The sequence below is a fragment of the Scleropages formosus genome, chromosome 15 (assembly GCF_900964775.1).
Source record: "Scleropages formosus chromosome 15, fSclFor1.1, whole genome shotgun sequence".
NCBI lineage: Eukaryota > Metazoa > Chordata > Actinopteri > Osteoglossiformes > Osteoglossidae > Scleropages > Scleropages formosus.
Window position 1 is genome coordinate 18,523,875 of NC_041820.1, and position 19,451 is coordinate 18,543,325.

Consider the following 19,451-nt stretch of genomic DNA (forward strand, 5'->3'; position numbering starts at 1 on the left):
GGACTTTGAATCATGTGAGGAAACCTGTGTGAAGCAACTGGTTTACCTTTCGAGCAAACATCCCGTGCTGCATTTTACTTTGTGTATGAAAATCGGTTACACATTTTCCAAACGTATTTTGATTTGCATTTGTCTTCCATGTTCCACTGCCTTCATTTATGATGAACACTCCCATGGGGTACCTGTCAGGCGTTTTCCACACATTTACCCTATCGTAAACTCTTAAGTGATAAAGCAGAACAGCACCATCAAGTGGTTTTACTCAATTTAAAAGTTTGTTTCAACCATTTATATCAAGTTGGGGTTCTTGAAGCACATCAATTTTCCCAGAGAAACAGCAGCAGTGCAACTCATTTAGATGAACTTCCACCGTGTAAGTTCTCAGCTATGATCCTCATGTAAAATTGTGTATGCTGCTTTTTTGTTACAGCCAACCTTAGTGAGCTGTTGATTCAATTCAGAACCAAGCCTAGTTCCATGAACTTATACAGAAATTAGAAACATATCAGTAGGTTTCATTTGATCTTCATTGAAATTTGCAGACCTTATTGAGTAACCAGGCACTTAATTGTTGCTAATCCAGTACACTTTTGAGAAATGTACATATTAACAAAATCCAAAATCTAAACATCTTTTCAGCACCAGATATTCCTTAATTAGCTGAAAATTTAAAATTCCTATCACCTGAATCATACCTCAACTCAGTAAATTGTCTGGCTGCATCAAAAGCATAAACAGGAGTAAGAGGACCAGGAATCCTTTAGCCACATCATTGGTCTGGAGAGACTGACCCAAATAAACATTTACACAGAGAAAACTGGTTTTGTTTCAGATCAGCAGAGAACAATATGATCTTGCTTGACCTGTATAAGGTTTCTAGCTACAGGGTTTCTCCTTTGAAAGTCATCCAAGTTTCATAGCTAATTTAATTTCAGACCTGCAAAAGCAGTTTTCCCCCCTAAAGAGAGCTCAGAAGCTGAACAACTTCAGCCCCAGAGAGACTTGTACATTAACCGTTTTAGTTAGTACTTGCTTTTATACATAAACCATGAGAAGCACATTGTGGGCCAAATAATTTCTTGGAAGAATCAAAGCTAAAGGACAAAACAATGCCAGCATGTTACGCAGCTCGAGGACTGGTGTCTGACCCACATCCTACTTACAGACCAGTATATTCAGGTCAAGGCAAAGACTAAAACCAGAAATTAAGGAGATCAGTAATGAGTGAAGACTGCCCATTTCTCAGGATTCTGTCCACTGACCAGAGGTTTTAAAATAAATACCAAGGACATGAAGCTTGCATTAATTGTTTTTAATTTGATTAAACAAGACAAAAATAGCAAAATATTCTTTCAAACTCAAGAAGGAAAAGTCACATGCAATTAACAGCCCATAAACCAATAATTAAGCTGCAAGACTGCAAACCCTTTACCATGTGATTAAGTAGTTAACTCATGACAGTCAAAGCAATAGCAACCTGCTGCAACAGATACAGATGGAAGCATAGGTGGATGCAAGCCCCTAGGAACTACACTGCAGATAGAAGCCTTTCAAAGCACAAAACAGCAGCTTTTTTAAATGGCATCAATATCAATGTCTTCTTCCTTGTTGTCAGGATTCTCCTGTTTCACAGTTTCCACCTTCAGTTCACGAGCCGAGGAAGAGTAGACCACCTGGGTAAGAGCATGGAAGAAGTTTAAACAAAGTGGCTATATAACACAGCACCAGCTCAGATGTATGCCAATGCCAGCCAAGCCAATTAAGTATTTGCAAATTCTAGAAATGCAGTTTTATTTAGTCAATTACATGTGACTTTAGTTGCAGCTGTAAAATCAAGACCAAAGTTTATTCCTGAAGATGACCTTCAAAAGAATTACCTCCACATTTTCATCATTGTCATCCTCCTCTTCATCACTCCCTTCACTCTCCTCCTCTGCCTCTTTCAACCACTTGACAAAGGGAGCTGCCTTGGCATGGATCTCTTTGGCAAGCTCCTTAGAAACATATTTCTTTGACACCTGGGAAGGAATAAACCATTTAACCAGCATCAATGTTTAACTCTAGAAACCTTGTGATATTCCAAACCCCCAAGAATAGTGCTTTACCTATAACGCAAAAATGTTAAGACATTAAACTGCATCCACTTATCACCAGTTTGTTTCTTGGACGCACACACACACACACACACACACACACACACACACCTTTTCGGATGTTCAAGAGCAAAAATCTTTTTGGTAAAGAACTTCTGTCCTACCTGTCAGGTTCCGGAACGCAGAATCAGAAGTCAATACACGGATGAATGGATACACCAAATCGTAAATAGTGGCACTCACTTTCTCAGCCCAGGCCAGGATAACATCTTCTTCTAGCAGATCAGCATCATAAAGATCCTTCAGCACGATGGGAACGCGTGGCAGCAGCTGGGCCTGATGCAGCTTGACCAAGCACTCAAAGCCTCCCAATAGATACTTTTGAGCCTTCTTGTTGTTGTGACAGAACTAAGGACATTAAAGACACGACCATACATTCAATTGCTCCTTGTATTTCACAAAAAGTAACATTTATAACAAACTGAAAACTAAAGTGTTTTGTTAGGCTGAACATGTACAGCAAGACTGGGTCTGAAGGGTACTCACACGGAGGAAGTGGCGCTTGTACTTCTTGATCTGGTCACGGATGTTCTCATCAAAAAGCAGCTCACTCAAGATCAGCGGGCCCATAGCTTTTACATCCAGTCGCTCTGCCTCTGCCAGGATCTCCTTGTCTGCTGTGTCAATTGTGCCATTCTCTTTCTTTTGCTGTTAAAAAAAAAATCATGTCACAATGCTACATAATACCAAAATACCACTGTTTACATCAGCTGCCTTTGATGCAAGAGGCTACACTTGAATGTACTTTAGTACCACTTTATACAGTTACCATAGCTCCACAATCTTAAACTTTCAATTACAGACTAGCAAGGTATCTGCTACACAAACACAGGTAAACTGCAGGGATCATAAACGTAGAAGCATACTGTAACAATGACAAACTGCTCCTCCCACCTTGACAAAGTTGTAGAACATGTTGACCCGTTCCTCTAGGGTCTTCTCAAGGTCCTCACTGAGCGTAAGGTTCTTGGCGTGCTCGCTAATCTCTTCCATGCGGCGCCTCTGTGCCTCCTCCGTGGTCTCTTCTGCCCAGTCATCGTCCTCGTCCTCACGGTCCTGCGATTGCGCAAAATCGCAGCTTCAGCAAACATCACTGTCACAGCCTATCAGCCCCGCAACTACTTAGATATATGCTTCCAGGGAGAAAAAATAACATTTCTAGCTAGAAGTGAGCTGAACAGCTTTGACAGCACCTCAAAACATTTTTGGATCATTTCTTATGTCACATTCCAGCTGGATTTTGTGATGTTGCAAATAGCACCACATGTGATAGGCTAGCAGCTTTTTTTGCAAGGGAAGCACTCACCACAGCTTCAGGTGCATCAATTTCACCATGGTTCACAGTGTCCCCTGCGGTCGAACCATTTTCTTTGTCCTTCTTTCGGTTCTTCTTCTCTTTCTCCTTTTTGACACATCCACTATCATTCTCTGCATTTTGAAGCAATACCCATGGAGAGAGGAAAACAATGAGTGTTGGGGGGAGAGGTCCCAACAGAAATGTATGCATGCAAAACAAACTAGTAAAATAGAGTACCAATAACCCATAGGACAACAAAATGCAATTAGCATTGAAACTTCTGGAATGCAAAACTGCTGATGCCAACCCTTTACAGAAGGACCTCCCCCATACAGCTACATGAAACAAGGCAGTCAACATAAGTTGTTTAACCATTACCAGGCCCTCAAAACAAGCCATTAAATATTCATTATAGACCTCCCTCTACTCACTCACCTGGTGGGTTTTTAAGAATGAACGTGCAGAGCTTGTGTCGTGTGTCAAGCATGCCACGGTAACCACAGGCCTTGCAGGAGTTACCAATGGTTTGCTTCTTGGGGTTGACATGCTGGAACAAATCAAATTAAAAAATTAAATGTGAATTAAACACTACATGCTTTTTCATGTCCACTATATTAGGGATATGTTCAACTTCACTTGCATACATCATTTGCTTTTTGGCTACTAGTAAAATGATGGCACAGATGGTGGGTATGCGTTCAAGTTCGCATGGATTTCCTCCAGTTCCCTTCCACAGCCCAAAAAACATTTCAGTTGAGGCATGCGATTGCCCTCCAGTGGACTGATGCCCAGTGTGCATCCTGCCTTACACCATATGTTTTCTGCTATAGGCTCTGTACCAATATGATCCTAAATTTGAGCAGCAGTTACTGACAGATTTGCGATTTGTAATGTTGCTATAAGCTGTGAAGTCCAAAGCAATGGGTTGTAGCAGTTTACACCTTATCTCTAGGGACGATTAAAAATGTACCAAACTACACAACTATATTGAGCCAGCATGAGATCAAAATTAAAACTTATTAGGTTCACCTTCTATAGGGAACCCCATCTTAACCGAAGTGACCCTTGGATTTGACTAAACAGAGAAAGCACATAGACTTGAAAGACAGAAGGGCAGATATAACATTTGAAAAGGAGAAACCCTGGGTTCCATTTGTGTGTGACCATGAGTTTAAAAACTGGAAATCCTGTGCAAGTGACTTCAGAAGAGGTATACAAAAAATTGCTGGCGATACCTCTGGAGTAACTTTCGGTCAGTCACAAACAAACACTGCATTGATGATAATCTGGATTGAAATAAAGTGTGTCTGTTCAACATAACAGGGAGGAGAAATGTGTGCAGATAGAAATCCTGAGTTAAGCATCTGTTTCCTACAAGTTATGCTGTAGAGATTCAATAACCCTTTAGATGCTGGCAATCAGCAGTGACCTCAAATATTCCAAGACCCTTTCCAAATAATATTGCAGGTTACTGGTAACCATGTACACACTGTGCTGGTAAAACTGCAATTAAACCAAACACTTCCAAACATGCAGGAAAAAAAAAAAAAGCTGTGTTCCTGAAAGAAACCACATCAACATGTGGTTCTGATCATGGCACCAACAGGTGAGTCAGAGACCTAGCTGGTATAGCCATTTGTCAACATTTTACTTAAATTTTCCTTCAGTAAGCTGCCCTTAGCAGCACAGACTTCTCCACAAGCGTGTTTTATGGAGTTATTTACCAGGTCAGTTTCAGGATTTTCACACTCAGGACACAGGACAAATTTTCTAATGAATCCATCCAGCATGTCTTGCAGCTTGTTCGCCTCGTGAGATCCGTTGACAATGTAGCGGTCATTCTTGGCATCAAACTGGGTCTGAGCGCCCAGCTCACAGCCAAAATACTTGGTGGGATCTAGAAAGAAAATTATGTTCAGACCATAGTGGAATCATGCGAACAAAGTCGGGGGGGACTACAAACTGACTGAATACTTACACGTCGGAGGCCTGTTCAATGCCTTTGCAACGTCAACCATGTTGACTATAACTGTCTTAATTCCATTTCCTTTACCTTCCACCTGTCAAAAAGAGCAAGACATTACAGAACACCAATCTCATTTTTAGAATTCAAACACTCTTGACAATGAAGACAATCTGAATTGCCCAATGTTTCCTTTCTGATTGGGTGGTGGTTTTCTTGCTCATCACTGTACAAGAAATAAGCCCATTTTTATGGACTCTAAACTGGGACAAGGCATGAGCAACTAGTATTCCACAGAGACTGACATGAACTAGAAACTATTTCCAATAACCACTCTTGAAAGGGAAGCTATCTGTCCCTTGTTGATCACGATCACAACTAAGAATTAAGGTAATACTCAAGAGCGTGGTCATCCCTCCACACTACCTGGATCCCTGCAATGCTTACCCACCTTAGCAATCAGACGGGGCATCTTGTAGCGATAGAACTGGTCTGACACGCTGCGGTTAACGTTGACAGACATTTTGGCTCTGTGTCAGATTTGTCAGTAAGGTAAAAAGATCTTTGATGGAGATTTTTTGGTATCTTCTGTCTGGAGAAGAGTGGATGACATAAACGGCTGCAAGAGTACTCGGTCTCTGACATGAAAAAGATTTTGCCCCCGAGGCTGTGGTTTCCTTGCTTGCAGATTACGTGTGTCCCACACAGGTTCCAACAGCTGCGCAACAGCTCTGAAATTAACAGGAAAGAGGGGGGGAAATAGATGTTAACCTTAGTCACAATAAACATCTCTCCCCACATTAGGAACTGGTGCTCACTCACATTCAAACACCACAACACTGGTACAAAGACAATCACAATGTACCCTCTAGTGTAGAATTCAGCAGCAATTAGAATTACTGAGTTATGTCATCTATGATAACTAATGTATTACTAATCCATTGTTGATAGAAAGAAAGCAGATGCAAGACAATTTGAAACTGAAGATACTTACTGCAACTTAAAAACCGGTGACGTTGCAAGATAAGCAAGGCTCAAATAACCAAACATACAATTAGTTTATTCAAAACGTCATGATTAAATTATTCAGAATGTTAGATTAATTTATTCAAAACGTGCACCGTAAATTAATGTTTAACTGTTGATATAACAAGAATTAATTCTAGCAAGGTGTTGCCTATCTTCTCCGCTGAGCGATAACGACAACAGGACGTAATACGACGTGGCTAAATAAGGATTAAAAAAGGAAAAAAAAATAAAAAACAATGCAAATCTTACCAAAAGAAAATAAACTGATAACGAAGGGGCTCAAACAAAAAGATGACCGTGATGCAAGAGGGCAACTCGCGCACGAGGCCCCGCCGGGTGCGCAGTGGCGCAGAGTGCGTCACCGCTCACCACGCGGAACTGCGCGCGAGACCATGGAGAGAGGCGCCATTTTGACCAGCATTTTTTCACACAGCTGACTTTCAAGCGAAGTCACGCAAACACACTACGCCAGCATTTAAAATACAAGGCCCTTTCCCTCTCGACCCTAAATTTTCCTGTCCGTGTACTCACCGTTTTCGTACAATAAAGACATAAACACACCGCTGGTCGCCCTGAGACGCAAATGAAGTATGCAGCAGCAGGGGAGAGCTGTTTTGGTCGTACTCAAGAAGAATCGCAGGCAGCCAGCAGCTGCGACGTATAGCGTAGTAGTCAAGCCTTTACGAATGAGGAGTAATAAATCCTCTGGGGAAATATGAGACGCCCTCGAAACAGGGTATCTGTAAATCAAAACGAGAGAAAAAGATTGATTCGTCAGTTGAGTTAGTAAAGCTACCGTACATGCCAGCATTAATTTTTAAATATACATATGCTATAAAAAAAAATAACGTGTTACTATAAAAATTATATCAAATATCAGCAATTCGTCGTCGGAACTAGGTGATATTTCATTAAATAGAGGGGGGGAAAAAAGTCACCTTGCAGCCCGAACTGCTACGTACTTACCTCTAGAACCTTCTCGCTCAATGCAAAGATAGAATGAAGACCTGGTTAACAACGTGTCTGTCAATCTTAGGACGGTCCTCTTTTAGCCCCACCATCTTGCCGTGAGCTATTGGACAGTCTCTAGTTTTCTGTGACGAAACGAACAACTATTGGCTGTTTTTAATGACTATCAGGATGAAGCTGCGTGGCCCTGACAAAGAAGCAATTATTTTAACATAGTGTCGCGATATTTCTCTCGTAGACGACTGAGCACGTGATGTACAAATTGGGAGGCGTGATCGTATACTGAAAAAAATAAAGTTGCTTTCATATTATTTTATTTATATTGTCCCTTAAACTAAAATTAAGGTATGTCATTTCGTTACGACGGCAATGTAACAATGTAACTGTAATGTATGTTAGAAAAAAGTAAGGATAGGTTAACGTAAATTTCATTTTCATACTAGCTCCTTGTTTTTTTTTTTCCCCGTTAGCTGCGCAAAAATGGTCCGAGCAAAGGCTATTTTGCTCAATTGTTTGCCCCCCTTCAGTCCAATAAGTGAAAGGTTACTTTCTGTCAGACTATAAAAAGCAGCTGTAAGGCTTAATGGAAAATTCCAGAATCCCTTGTGACATCATGGATGTGGATTAGACAGAGGGGAGTTCGGTTATTTCCTGCACGTAATTCATGTGGTTGTCCGCGAGAAAGTGGAAAATGTATTATTAATATTGCGAAATTGGGATAAGGCTAGGAAGATCTGCATGGGCCAGGTCTGGAGAGAAGAAGAGTCCCACCCGTGGAGAGAGATGGATGGCGGTGGGGTCGAATGCTCTCTCCTCGTAAAAAAAAAAAAAAGTGAAAAAAGACCCAAAAAACACTTGACTCATCATGATCATGCTGTGCCTCCGGTTATCTGATCATCTAAACTTAAATAATGGTCCTAAATTAATATGAACTAGGAAATGTTCAGACTTCAAAACAAACATCGTTGGTCACCTGTATAATGTTTCAAAGCAAAAAAAAAAAAAAAAATTTGAACTCGTGACCTCTTCGTTGGGAACCTCTATGAATCACTGCTTTGTTCATTGCAGTGTGTAAATCCTGGAATGAAAAACACTCAAGAATGGTGCCACCTTTCAGATCTAAACCTCTTCGGTTACATGAGCCCGTTTTAAGATTGCATCTTGATCACCTTAAACTTTTCATCTGGTAGCTTAAGAACTTAACATTTTAGTGACTTGGTTTGGAAGTTACAGGGCTATGTACAGTTTTTGTCTCTTATTACTGACTTGATGGGGGCAGAAATTAAAGCTGTTCACTCATTTACTTGTGAACAATTGTTCATGTGCCAGTATCTCACAGATTCCTTACGTTTATTTAGCAGACACTTTTCTCCAAAGCAACTTACAACAAACACTATGTAGTGTTACTAGCCCACACACTTTATTCACCGCAGTGATTTACACTGCTAGATACACTACTTACAATGGGTAACTCATCCATACATCAGTGGAACACACACACTCTGTCACTGACACACTATGGGGGAACCTGAACAGCCTGTCTTTGGAGTGTGGGAGGAAACCAGAGCACTCGGAGGAAACCCACACAGACAAGGGGAGAACATGCAAACTCCCCACAGACTGAATGGTGATCAAACCCACGTCTCTTGACACCACCCAGGCCCTGCGAGGCAGCAACGCTACTTGCTGTGCCACCACGCTTCTCCACAGAGGTGACACGTGGAGATATCTGACACCGGGAACTACTTTTACTTTCAGCTCCCTTGCATTGATAACTCCTCAGCAGTTCTCATTAGCTGCATTTGGGCTTTAAATGTAAAAATATTACAGTGATATTCAAATGCCATTATTTGAATAATACTTAAACTAAAAAAGTAGAAACTTATCGGTGAAATCTGTTTGCTTGGGAGTGTGTGCTGCTTCAATATTTTAAAATCTACACCCTCTAGTTTTGAAAATGACCTTTTCCTCAAATGAATCCTACTGGTTGTCATTTAATATTTGATGCAATAGCATCATGTTGTGCATAAGTAAGGAACTGATAGTGCTTTTTTCCCTTCTGATTGAAGTTCTTATTCTAATTTTTTTTCTACTTCAAACATTCTGTATCAGTTCTCCATCAGACAAAATGTCATGCTGCTAGCAATGAACGCTCACGGCCATATCTTTGTAAATATGCTAAGAAACAAAGCAAATATTGTTGGTTTAAGATTAAGGAAAAGCCATGTGAAAAATCCCGTAAGTACTTGTGACTGCTCAGAGCTGTGTCCCGGCACAGATTGACCGCTTGGCGGAAAGCGGTATGCCGATTCCTTTCTTCCCAGGCTTTTTGGAAGAAAAAATGAGTGGCACGAAGGTTAAGTTGGGGATTTCTCTACATTTGTTGTCCTGGGTCTACATTTTCAGTGCTTCTGAGCTGTCAGTCTACCAGGAAGGACTTTCATCCAGAAGTAGATGTTGGATATTGTCCTTAAAGGTGGCAAAAGGGAAGTCCCCAGTTCAAGGAGTTCCCCCAATTCAGTGGCAGTGATTGGCTGGATGCTGGGGAGTTCCGTGAGGGGGATAATAAATAGATTTACATCTGTAGCAGTCACAGCTGTTTCAGGGTGGTGAAGTCTAAGGTAAGACTACATCTTTAATGCTCTTTTACACCAAAGCCACCAGCTTTACTGTACTATATGATCCAGGTTGTTCTGGGTCTTTCAGCTCAGATTTTGCAAAAAAATAAAAAATTTGTTCCTTGGTTGTCTAAAGTGGAAGTTAGATGCCTTTGTTGCGGATTAGTTGATTTTACCCTATTCCTGTTTCCTGTAATTTCATCAGTAGGTCAAGAGAACAGTGCAGTGTTTTCCCCCCTGGGAAACAATAAGTTGTTATAGCTGATTATTTACATGTTAACTGGATGTGAGTTGAATGCATGGAATAAACACATCTGAAAGGCATGTTGATTTTTAGCGATCGTTTAGTAACTGATCTTTTTCAAAGCATAAGACTTTCACATCTGATTGCTGTTTTGTAAGACTCATTTAATGTGTGTGTGAGTTACTTGGTGATGTGCAGCCTAACTCTAAAAAAATAAATCAGCACACTGTTATTCCTTCGTTGGGGCTTGTGCTTTGTTCTCTGAGTAGAGAGAAATGAATTTTGTATTTGAGACATATGCTGTATCATGTTGCATATCTTCTCTTAGTGGGATTGCTTGAAAACATTAGTTAAATGCACAGAAAAATATTAGACATGTTTACAGAAAATCATGTAGAAAATAATGATACTTCAAGTAATTTGTATGAAATGCTGCTGTCAAAGAAATGAGTTTACCTTTCCTTCTAGTATGAACCTGGTAAGTAGTCATAGCTGTGTAAAATGTCACTACAAGTAAATATTGTTCTTTGATTTAATCTCAGACTTTTGCAAAACTATTTTGTTGACCAGATATGATTCTCTGACAATTTTTCAGATGGCAAAAGGGCTGATGAACAGTGCTCCTCTGGGCACCAGTAAAGTGAAGCAATTTATAAAGAAGACAGGAGGGAAATTTGGGAAGCAAAATGAAAGTCAAGGAAAAGAAGATTCTGAACACCTTCTTAAAGACCCTGTGGGTAAGCTCATGATCAGTGTCTGCTTTTCACTTTCTTCACACTTTATTTTAGTGGTCCGACAAATATTCAGTGTACCCTTCAGCTCTTATTTTCAATTGCATCAGTAAATCAGCTGTATAAACGCATGGATTCTGAGCTGCTTCTCAACAATCTTCAGCCAAGACAAGGATGTGGTCAATAGCAATTTAACGGGTATGATCAGGAGCAGACAATGCATGTGTGTGAGGAAAGACCCTCAAGGATCCTTCCTGGGAAAGCAGTAAAAGTACACAGTTGGGGTCAGTTCTTCTAACCAACAGGACTGTTTTAATACCATATATGCTATAATTTAGCCACATAGCAAAAGCTTGTATAATACATACATTCATTAAAAAAAAAAAAAAAAAAAAAACAGGGTGTTGAGTGGAATTAGAACTATGGCTCTCATAGAGTCCAGGTGCAGTAACTAAAATGGACACAAAGCATAACAAAAAACTGTGTGGACTGCTGTCAATATGCAGAAATGTCAAAACTTCTTTCACACCACAGATGTGAATTTTAAATAAGTGCATAAATAGTGTGTGTTTTAGTGGCTATTACATGGGATTGAAAGTTATGTTACTCTTGCATTTCGCTGGCATCCTGGAGGGCTGCTTTGACTATTTTACAATTTTTCAAATTACAGCAACCTGGTGTGGGTAGAGGTGACCACAAAGGTGGGTTTTTATGTGCAAAATGGGTTTTCTTTACCATTCTATGATACGACTGCTTTAAAGCAGAACATGAAAGCAAATACGAACTCGGGTACCAGAATAGGCAATCGGTTAATCAGAATGAGAACGAGCTTTATTGCCAAGTATGTTCACACATACAGGGAATTTGTCTTGGTCACAAAAACTTCCACAGCACAGACAGAAGGACAACGAAAAGACGCAGATGAGAAAATAGAATGTGAATAAAGGGTGAAAATATTTAAAAAAAAAAAAATATATAAAGTACACAAAATACAAAAAATAGTCACTAGTCATTATATAACTTAATTATTGTATATTAATAGTTAATAATTAACTTTCCAGTTACGCATTAAGCAGCATGGTATTGAAACCCCTGACCTTGTTCAGCAAGCCTTCCTGCTGCCTGCCAACTCTCCCCAAGTCCTCAGGCCAGCTGCCTTAAATGTCTTTGCTGATTGTTGTCAAGCGGTGGCAGCCGGTTGCCTTCAACTAGGCTTGGAAGGGGGTGGGCAGCGGAGAGCTGTCTGTCAAGGGCTTCCCGTTCCCTGGTTTGGAATCACTGACAACCAACTCAGATTACATAAATTATATAGTGCAAAAGAAACAGTTTCAGGTTTGTGCTAGTTATAATGATGATTCATAAATATTTTGTTTGCTGCTCTGTATGCTTTGTGAGGGTAGACGCTCATGTCAGGATACCGGGAGGCATCAGCGAGGAGGCATGGCACAAGATGGATCGGGAAGTGCTCGGAATCAAGGCCTGCCTAGAAGACCCCGGCTGCCTGGAGAGTGGGCCAGACAGCGATCTCCTGAAAAAGATCTATCCTCTGGTGGAGGAGGTTATGAGCAAGTGCTTTCCCTGGCTAGGGGGGCAGCCTGTGCACGAAGGGGCATATTTCTGCTTGGAGGCTTTCCTTGATGCGGTGCTGGAGACGGTGCGGGGGAAGAGTGCTCGGCTGCAGAGTGCAGTGATAGAGACCTTTCATGGCTGTGTGTTTTCTCAGCTGAATCAGGCCTTGCAGCGTAACATCAAGGAAGATGAGATACTGAAGCTACTGCAAAAAGTGTCAGAGGTTTACTTAAGGTAGGTTGAGACGTGCCGTCACAGTGGGCAAAAGGCATTGTCCTTAAGTCAGTGCTTCATTGCCGTGCGCTGACATTATTGTTGCCACGTATGTACTTCAGGTAAAGCTTATATCAAAGGTGATTTGCAGAATGTGAAATTTTATACACTGCCCATGAGTTGCCAACTGAAAATTCTTTTTTGTTAAAAGCTGATCGGAATCAAAGTTTCCATTTCGGTTTTATATGACCGATGATGGACATTCCTGCAGACACTTGTGGCAGACAAATAATGTAAAACCATCCAGGCTTCCTTCGTTCATCTGTGCGCTAGAACAAAGACCGGCGTGTTTATGGGAAACCTTTGAAGATCTTACAAAACCACTTCTTCTTGCTGGTCAGATTGGCAGTGTTTTTTTTTAAAAAAAACTTCCGCTTATTCCACATTTCTGACTAGAAATGAAAAAGCAAAGTTCCTTCTATATTCCGTGGTCCACCTCACTCTGTTTTTTTTTTTTTTTCCCCGATAGCAACAAATAGATCACAGAAAAAATATGTATTCCTTTCTGTCATTGCCGTATTGTGCACTATATGGAAAGCAATTTGTAAATTAGGTCTGTATGCTCTGCAATGGTTCTGGATAGGCTCCGGACCACCATGACCCTGCATTAATACAAGCGGTTACTGAAAATGAATGAATACTGAAATGAATACTAGCTCTTTCTCATCAGAGTCAATGAGCTGAATTGTTCTGACAATTTTTTTTTTTTCAGAAAAATTTGCATAAGTTTCTCAGTCATGCATGTCTTTTCCTCAACCAGCAACCCTGTGGGGTGTCCTAACGCTCAACATCAGACCTCCAAAGCAGTTGACCTGCTCCTCCTGTCAGACTGGGTGCAGAGTGCACAAAAGAAATATTTGGACACCGCTCAGGTACTTAATATTTTGATTTCCTTAAAATGTAGGTCCGGTGTCCGTGGCCAACGTGTGTCAGAAAACCGGAGTAATTGTGGTGGATGTTCCTTGATCTTCTTGACCTTAACTGTAACCTGATGTCATTCAATGAAACGTGTGCCTCAATGAAGATTTGCCCCAGTAAAGACATTCCGCTGTAGTGAAAAGAGTTAAGAAAAATGCACTGAATAAAAAGCTTTGGATTTTGGTGTCTTACAAGCAACTGAACAGTTAAAAGGATGCATTCACATCAAGAATGACCGACTTTATTTCGTGTCCTTTCTAGAATGTACTCTCAGAGAGGTTGGAGAGGATCCTTGTTTGTGAGGAGAAATACCGGCGCTCGCACACTCCGAAGGAAGAGGAGGACTTCTTAAGACTGCAGCTGGATGTTGAGCAGGTGCCCCCAGCAACCTGAGAAGATAAACTCTTCTCTTGGTTGTTTGTTTGTTGGTATACTTATGATACATTGTAGTTAAGGAAATCAAGTGAGTGTCATCAAATTATTGTCCATTTTTTGGGCCAGAACAAAAAAAAAAAAAATGATGGTTCAGTGTTTAGGTGGCTAATATAATAAAAGACTTTTTTTTTTCCAGAAAAACCTTGTGCATGATATCATACTGATAGCATGATACCTCTATTAAATCTTTCTGTATTGCTTAAAAAAAGACTCATACACTCACTTTACTTGCTGCCAGTCACAGAAGACCATACAGGTCATGTCCTTCATGCTTGATTTCTCTTGTTTCTGTTATTTAGCTTCTTACTGGTTTCATCAACCGGGCAAAGACTGTCAGCAAAGTCTTAGGGAAAAGGGTTCAAAAAGTCTGCTACCAGGAACTCTGCAACTTTCTAGAGAGGTGAGTGTGACTGGCATTGTTGCTGCTCATTTTGTTAGGCTACTTGTTCAAATTTTACACACACACACACACACTAGCTGAAGCCACTTGTCCCGAGTGGGGTTGCGGCGAGCCGGAGCTTAGCCCGGCAACACAGAGCATAAGGCTGGAGGGGGAGGGGACACACCCAGGACGGGACGCCAGTCCATTGCAAGGCACCCCAAGCGGGACTCGAACCCCAGACCCGCCAGAGAGCAGGACCCGGCCAAACCCGCTACGCCAACTGCGCCCCCGCACCCAAATTTTACAGCCCACCTCAAATACCAAAGCATAGCAGACAGTGGGAAATATATCCTAAGATCCACAGTCGATAGTATAGAATCAGTACAGTGCAGAATAGCTGACTGCATTTTGAAACTTAAAAAATGGCCTTTTGGGAGAATGTGTGAATATGTGATCTGCCTTCTGAAGCAAATCAATGCAATTGTGTCAGTTTTCCAAGTCTGTCAGTTGATAATTTTCCGAGTCTATTGATTTGTGGAGTCTCCACAACCCTAGTTGCCCCAGATAGGGGAAAAGAGTCACAACCATTAAATCCTAAGCTGTGACCCAAGAGTGGGTGGGAGCGTCAGCCTTGCGTTTGCAGACAAACCAGCCCAAGCTGTCCATCAGTAGAAATCTCATTAAGATGTGAAGGTCGCTGTCACCTATGTCCCTGTTTGATTAATTAGCAGCGGCTGTAATGACTTCAATCCCCTCGTAGGTATGTTAAGAGCGAAATGAAGCAATTGAAAGCGCCAGTGAAATCGGACACCTACAGTCGAATGCACCGATTCAGGACGTTCAACACCTGCATGGCCCTCAAGTGAGTCTCGTGAACCCGCTTTTGTTTTTGATTTGTGTGCTTATTTCTTTTTTTGTTTATCACCAAACTCAATGATGCTAACATGTGTTCCAGGGGGTGTGTGGAAATCATGGCTGGGGAGGGGGATGGTGTTCATGCCCATCCTGTCTTGCTCCTAGAAGAAATGCAGGCTGTGGCCCTAGAGCTACTACTGCAGGAACCTTCGCGGTTGGCGGAGGTTTGTGCAATTCCCATGGGTCTCTGATCATTAGGAAAACTTACTTGGCTTGGTTCTAGATGTTAACTCTCTCATCTGATCTACTCGGCTCAAAACAGAACTCGATATTGGTTTACCTAGAGATCAGCATTCCAAAATCATCTTCTCATCCTACCCTCTCATTACAGGCCTCCATAAAGAAGCATTTCAAGAAGGGGGACATGGCCATTGAAGATGTGATGAAAGAAGTCAGCGTGCATTTAGAAAACTTACCTCGACAGGAGGGGCAGAAGGCATACAAGGTGAATGCCCCCTTTCAGCTAAATCGTCTTCTTAACACAAAATCTTCCTGTACACAGAACAGTCGGATGGATGATTCTGAGGGACCGATGTTGGGTGTCCTCGTGCTCAGCAGTAACCACTCCAAGTAAAGTGTCCTCTCCTATCAGTACAGATTCTTGTGGACAAGGCCTATCAGCAAGTTGCCTCTATGTACCTCAGACACATGATGCTCCAGAAGCACAAGACTCTGCAGAAAAGGTGGGGTGACCTGGGGCAGAGAGTGATGCAGGATGTAGAGTGTCTGCAGAGGACCTTCTCCCAGCTGGTAAGACCCACCTGTCTGACATGGGGAATTATGTGTGTGATATGTCCACATTGTGGGTGACAGGGGGTTGTATTGTAACAGTGTAAAAATTTAAAGGAAATTTTACATGCATTTTTAATGTGGGACAGCTGGTAGTGTAGTGGTTAGAGCTGCTGCCTTTGGACCCAAAGGTTGCAGGTTTGAACCTTGCCTCTGGCTGTAGTACCCTTGAGCAAGGTACTTATCCTAAATTGATTTAATGATTTAATTATACTGCAGCAGGGGGCGCAGTGGTGCAGCGGGCTTGGCTGAGTCCTGCTGTCTGGTGGGTCTGGGGTTTGAGTCCCGCTAGGGGTGCCTTGCAATGGACTGGCGTCCTGTCCTGGGTGTGCACCCTGTGTTGCTGGGTTAGGCTCTGGTTTGCTGCAACCCCGCTTGGGACAAGTGATTTCAGACTGCGCGTGTCTGTGTGTCTGTACGTACTTATAGTGCAAGGTGTTCTTTTAATTTTAATTCCTTCCAAGAATTTTGATGTATGTTTTTGAAAGTATGACTGCATGAGCCATTTGAATGTATGACCTCGCGTGGCTCTCACTTTCCCGATCCTTGTGATCCTTGGCAGAATCCAGGGAAACCCAGCTTGAACGACAAGCTGCTGCTGAAGGTTGCTGAGATCCTGCAGCTAAGTGATGTGGACGCTTTAAAGATAACGGGCTGTGAACTGCTGAAGGACGGGAGGTGGGTGCGGCGGAGTTCGGGAGGGCCTCTGGTCTGTGCAGCTCCCTGTGAATTCACCGACTGTGCAGATGGCTATAACACCATACTTTGGTAATATTATCGACTTCAAGTATGTAGGAGGCAGTATAACGCCTAAGGCCATGCAATTGCAACCTGAAGGTTGCTGGTTCATGCCCCACTCCCTTCCACCACTATCTTTCCCTTGAGCATTGTACTTACCCAGAATTCCTCTGATTTAGATTCCCAGCTGTGTAAAGGAGATGAGCAAACTGAAATAGTAATAGTGAGGCCATCTCTTTCAGTAATTTTGATCATGAGTCAGTTCATTTCTGCATTCCATCTGCATTGCAGTCCGGAGCTGCTGCATGCTCTCCTCCGCTGGAAGGGGGGGCTTTCGCGGAGACAGGTGACGGAGGTGCTGCGGGCCAGCCGGAGGGAGTCGGCCTCCCCAGAGCAGTCGGGAACCAAGGCTCGATCGAGCCACCGTTGGATTGTCTGTTGCTGTTGGTGAGAGAACACCCTCTGGACGCAGCCTCCCTCGGCAGTAAGAGGGACGTGACGACGTGAAGGGACTGAGCTTCGCTCAAAACTCAGAGACAGGTTTTGTCATGGTCTGCTTGATAAACAGTGCGTGGAAATATGGTGTGCATTGCACAGGGAGAAATGGTTCATTTACATAGTGTAGAGCAATGTGGTAAGAACTTAAAAGACAGTAACTGGACTCAAAACTGCCTACTCATGGAGAAGGATGTTATTCAGCTTTTTTCCTCCAGGGGGCAGTAAAATACTGTCTGTCCTTGTGGGGTATTTATAGAACTAGGTCACCAAGTTTATTGTTAGCCATAATTGTTTATAAAGAGGAAGGAGCTTTGGGGAAACATTCAGGAATGTCTGGAAGGGGGTGGAACTGCAACATCAAAAAGGTTATCTGAGAATTTGGGATAATTTTGCACTTGTATTAAACCAAACAGTTTTTTAAGGACTGAACGGAACCCTGCCGTGTGCCTTGCGCTTTCAGCAGAGCTTCCGGATCGAATGGATCAATATTACAGGTGTATAATTTGTCTGACTCAGGAATGATGAGTCTGAGTGAAGAATATGTGATGGGTCCGGGGTTCGAGTCCCGCTTTGGGGTGCCTTGCGATGGACTGGCGTCCCATCCTGGGTGTGTCAATTTTTCAATTAACACTGATTCACTTTAGGATACTTCATTGTCACTGTATACAATACAATGAAATTTTGTGTGACAACCCTCAGAAAACAGCAGCAGAAAGAACACTTAAAAGAAAAAAGAATTGTATTAAATACATGCTAGCTCTTGCAATCAGTTTTCTGGTTGGGTAAGGAGTGGTGTGATGGAGGCCACGGCTCTGGGAAAGCAGCTCTTTCTCAGACTACTGGTGCGGGATCTTATTGTCCTGAACCGTTTCCCGGACGACAGCTGGTCAAACGAAGGGACCGGGGTGTGTGGTGTCCTTTACGCAACTGAAATTATATTATGGAGTCCTTGACGAATGGGTTCCGTTTAATATGGCTTGAAGTACTTTCTGTGCATCGGAATCATGCGTCTGCATCCAAGTGTCTTTCTGCTGCTGTAACGCACTCGTTGTATTTCTCTGTGAGATGTATGTTGCTTTGGAGAAAAGCGTCCGCTAAACGAACGAGTGTAAATGTAAATGTTCAGGCCTCTAGTCAATGAATAATTAAGAGGTCACATGGAACAAAGGTACACATATACTGTACTTCGGACCCGCGATACTTGAATTTGAGCATCCCTTCAAAAGGGCCGCTTTATTATCAAAAAAGATTTTTTTTTTTTTTGTTAATTTCAACCTCTTTGGTTTGCATTTCCACAGACCACAACTGTACTGTTTTTGCTGTAATGCAAAGCTTTGATTTTATTTATTTTGTGTACAAATTTATACTTAGTGGTCAGTAGTGTGTGTGCCTCGCTGATGTGACAAAGGTAGCCTCGCAATCGGCTTCGATGTCAAAGGGTGAATGCAACGAAACAGTCATTTACATTCTACAGTTATGTTACATAATTCTTTATTTATAGACGCTTAAATTTATAGAGGAGGCCTATTTTATTGTCTTTTTTTTTCCCGAACATGATACTGTGGTTATCTTTTTTTCTTTAAATTTTATGCTTTTGATACAAGTGTTTACACAACTGTTCTCTTTATTGTAAATACATGTATTTTTGTGAAGACAGAGGAACATTTATTATTCTCCGAAATGTTTCCATTCACGTTGTTAATATGCTGATGTCGAAAGCTGTTTGTCAAGTCTTGTAATACTCAGTTAACGGAAATCTTACTATATTCGGCTTTATATTTGAAATTATGCAGGTTGCGTGGTAACTCGCTGCATATACCGTTGTAAAGGATGCGCCGGGACAGGTAAGAATTTGGTCTTAAAGGGGGGTGTTTATTCAGGGTCGTGCGGGGAAGGGGACAAAGGGGGGAATGCGGAGATGGGGAACGGC

The 19,451-nt window shown here is 41.9% G+C and overlaps 1 protein-coding gene and 1 long non-coding RNA gene across 4 annotated transcripts; one reads left to right on the forward strand and one right to left on the reverse strand.

Moving 5' to 3' along the window:
• Positions 1-1,297: 1,297 nt before the first annotated feature.
• On the reverse strand, positions 1,298-7,502 carry eif5 (eukaryotic translation initiation factor 5). 3 transcript variants are annotated; one of them, XM_018727854.2, is made up of 12 exons: positions 7,409-7,502; positions 6,974-7,182; positions 5,865-6,144; positions 5,429-5,510; positions 5,175-5,347; positions 3,886-3,997; positions 3,460-3,581; positions 3,048-3,209; positions 2,640-2,801; positions 2,337-2,501; positions 1,878-2,018; positions 1,298-1,673 (listed from the first exon to the last, which is right to left on the reverse strand). In XM_018727854.2, exons 3-12 carry the CDS (start codon positions 5,934-5,936, stop codon positions 1,575-1,577), a joined length of 1,290 nt encoding a protein of 429 aa, XP_018583370.1. In that variant the 5' UTR covers positions 5,937-6,144; positions 6,974-7,182; positions 7,409-7,502; the 3' UTR covers positions 1,298-1,574. The 3 variants fall into 3 exon arrangements, with proteins under 3 accessions (XP_018583370.1, XP_018583371.1, XP_018583373.1); XM_018727855.2 differs by lacking the exon at positions 7,409-7,502 and adding an exon at positions 7,381-7,399; XM_018727857.2 differs by lacking the exons at positions 6,974-7,182; positions 7,409-7,502 and adding an exon at positions 6,408-6,426.
• Positions 7,503-12,723: 5,221 nt separating this feature from the next.
• LOC108919661 (uncharacterized) lies at positions 12,724-14,578 on the forward strand. The gene is made up of 4 exons (XR_001964943.1): positions 12,724-12,807; positions 13,607-13,718; positions 14,026-14,139; positions 14,499-14,578. It is a non-coding gene; the product is annotated as an uncharacterized LOC108919661 (long non-coding RNA).
• The last annotated feature ends 4,873 nt before the right edge of the window (positions 14,579-19,451 follow it).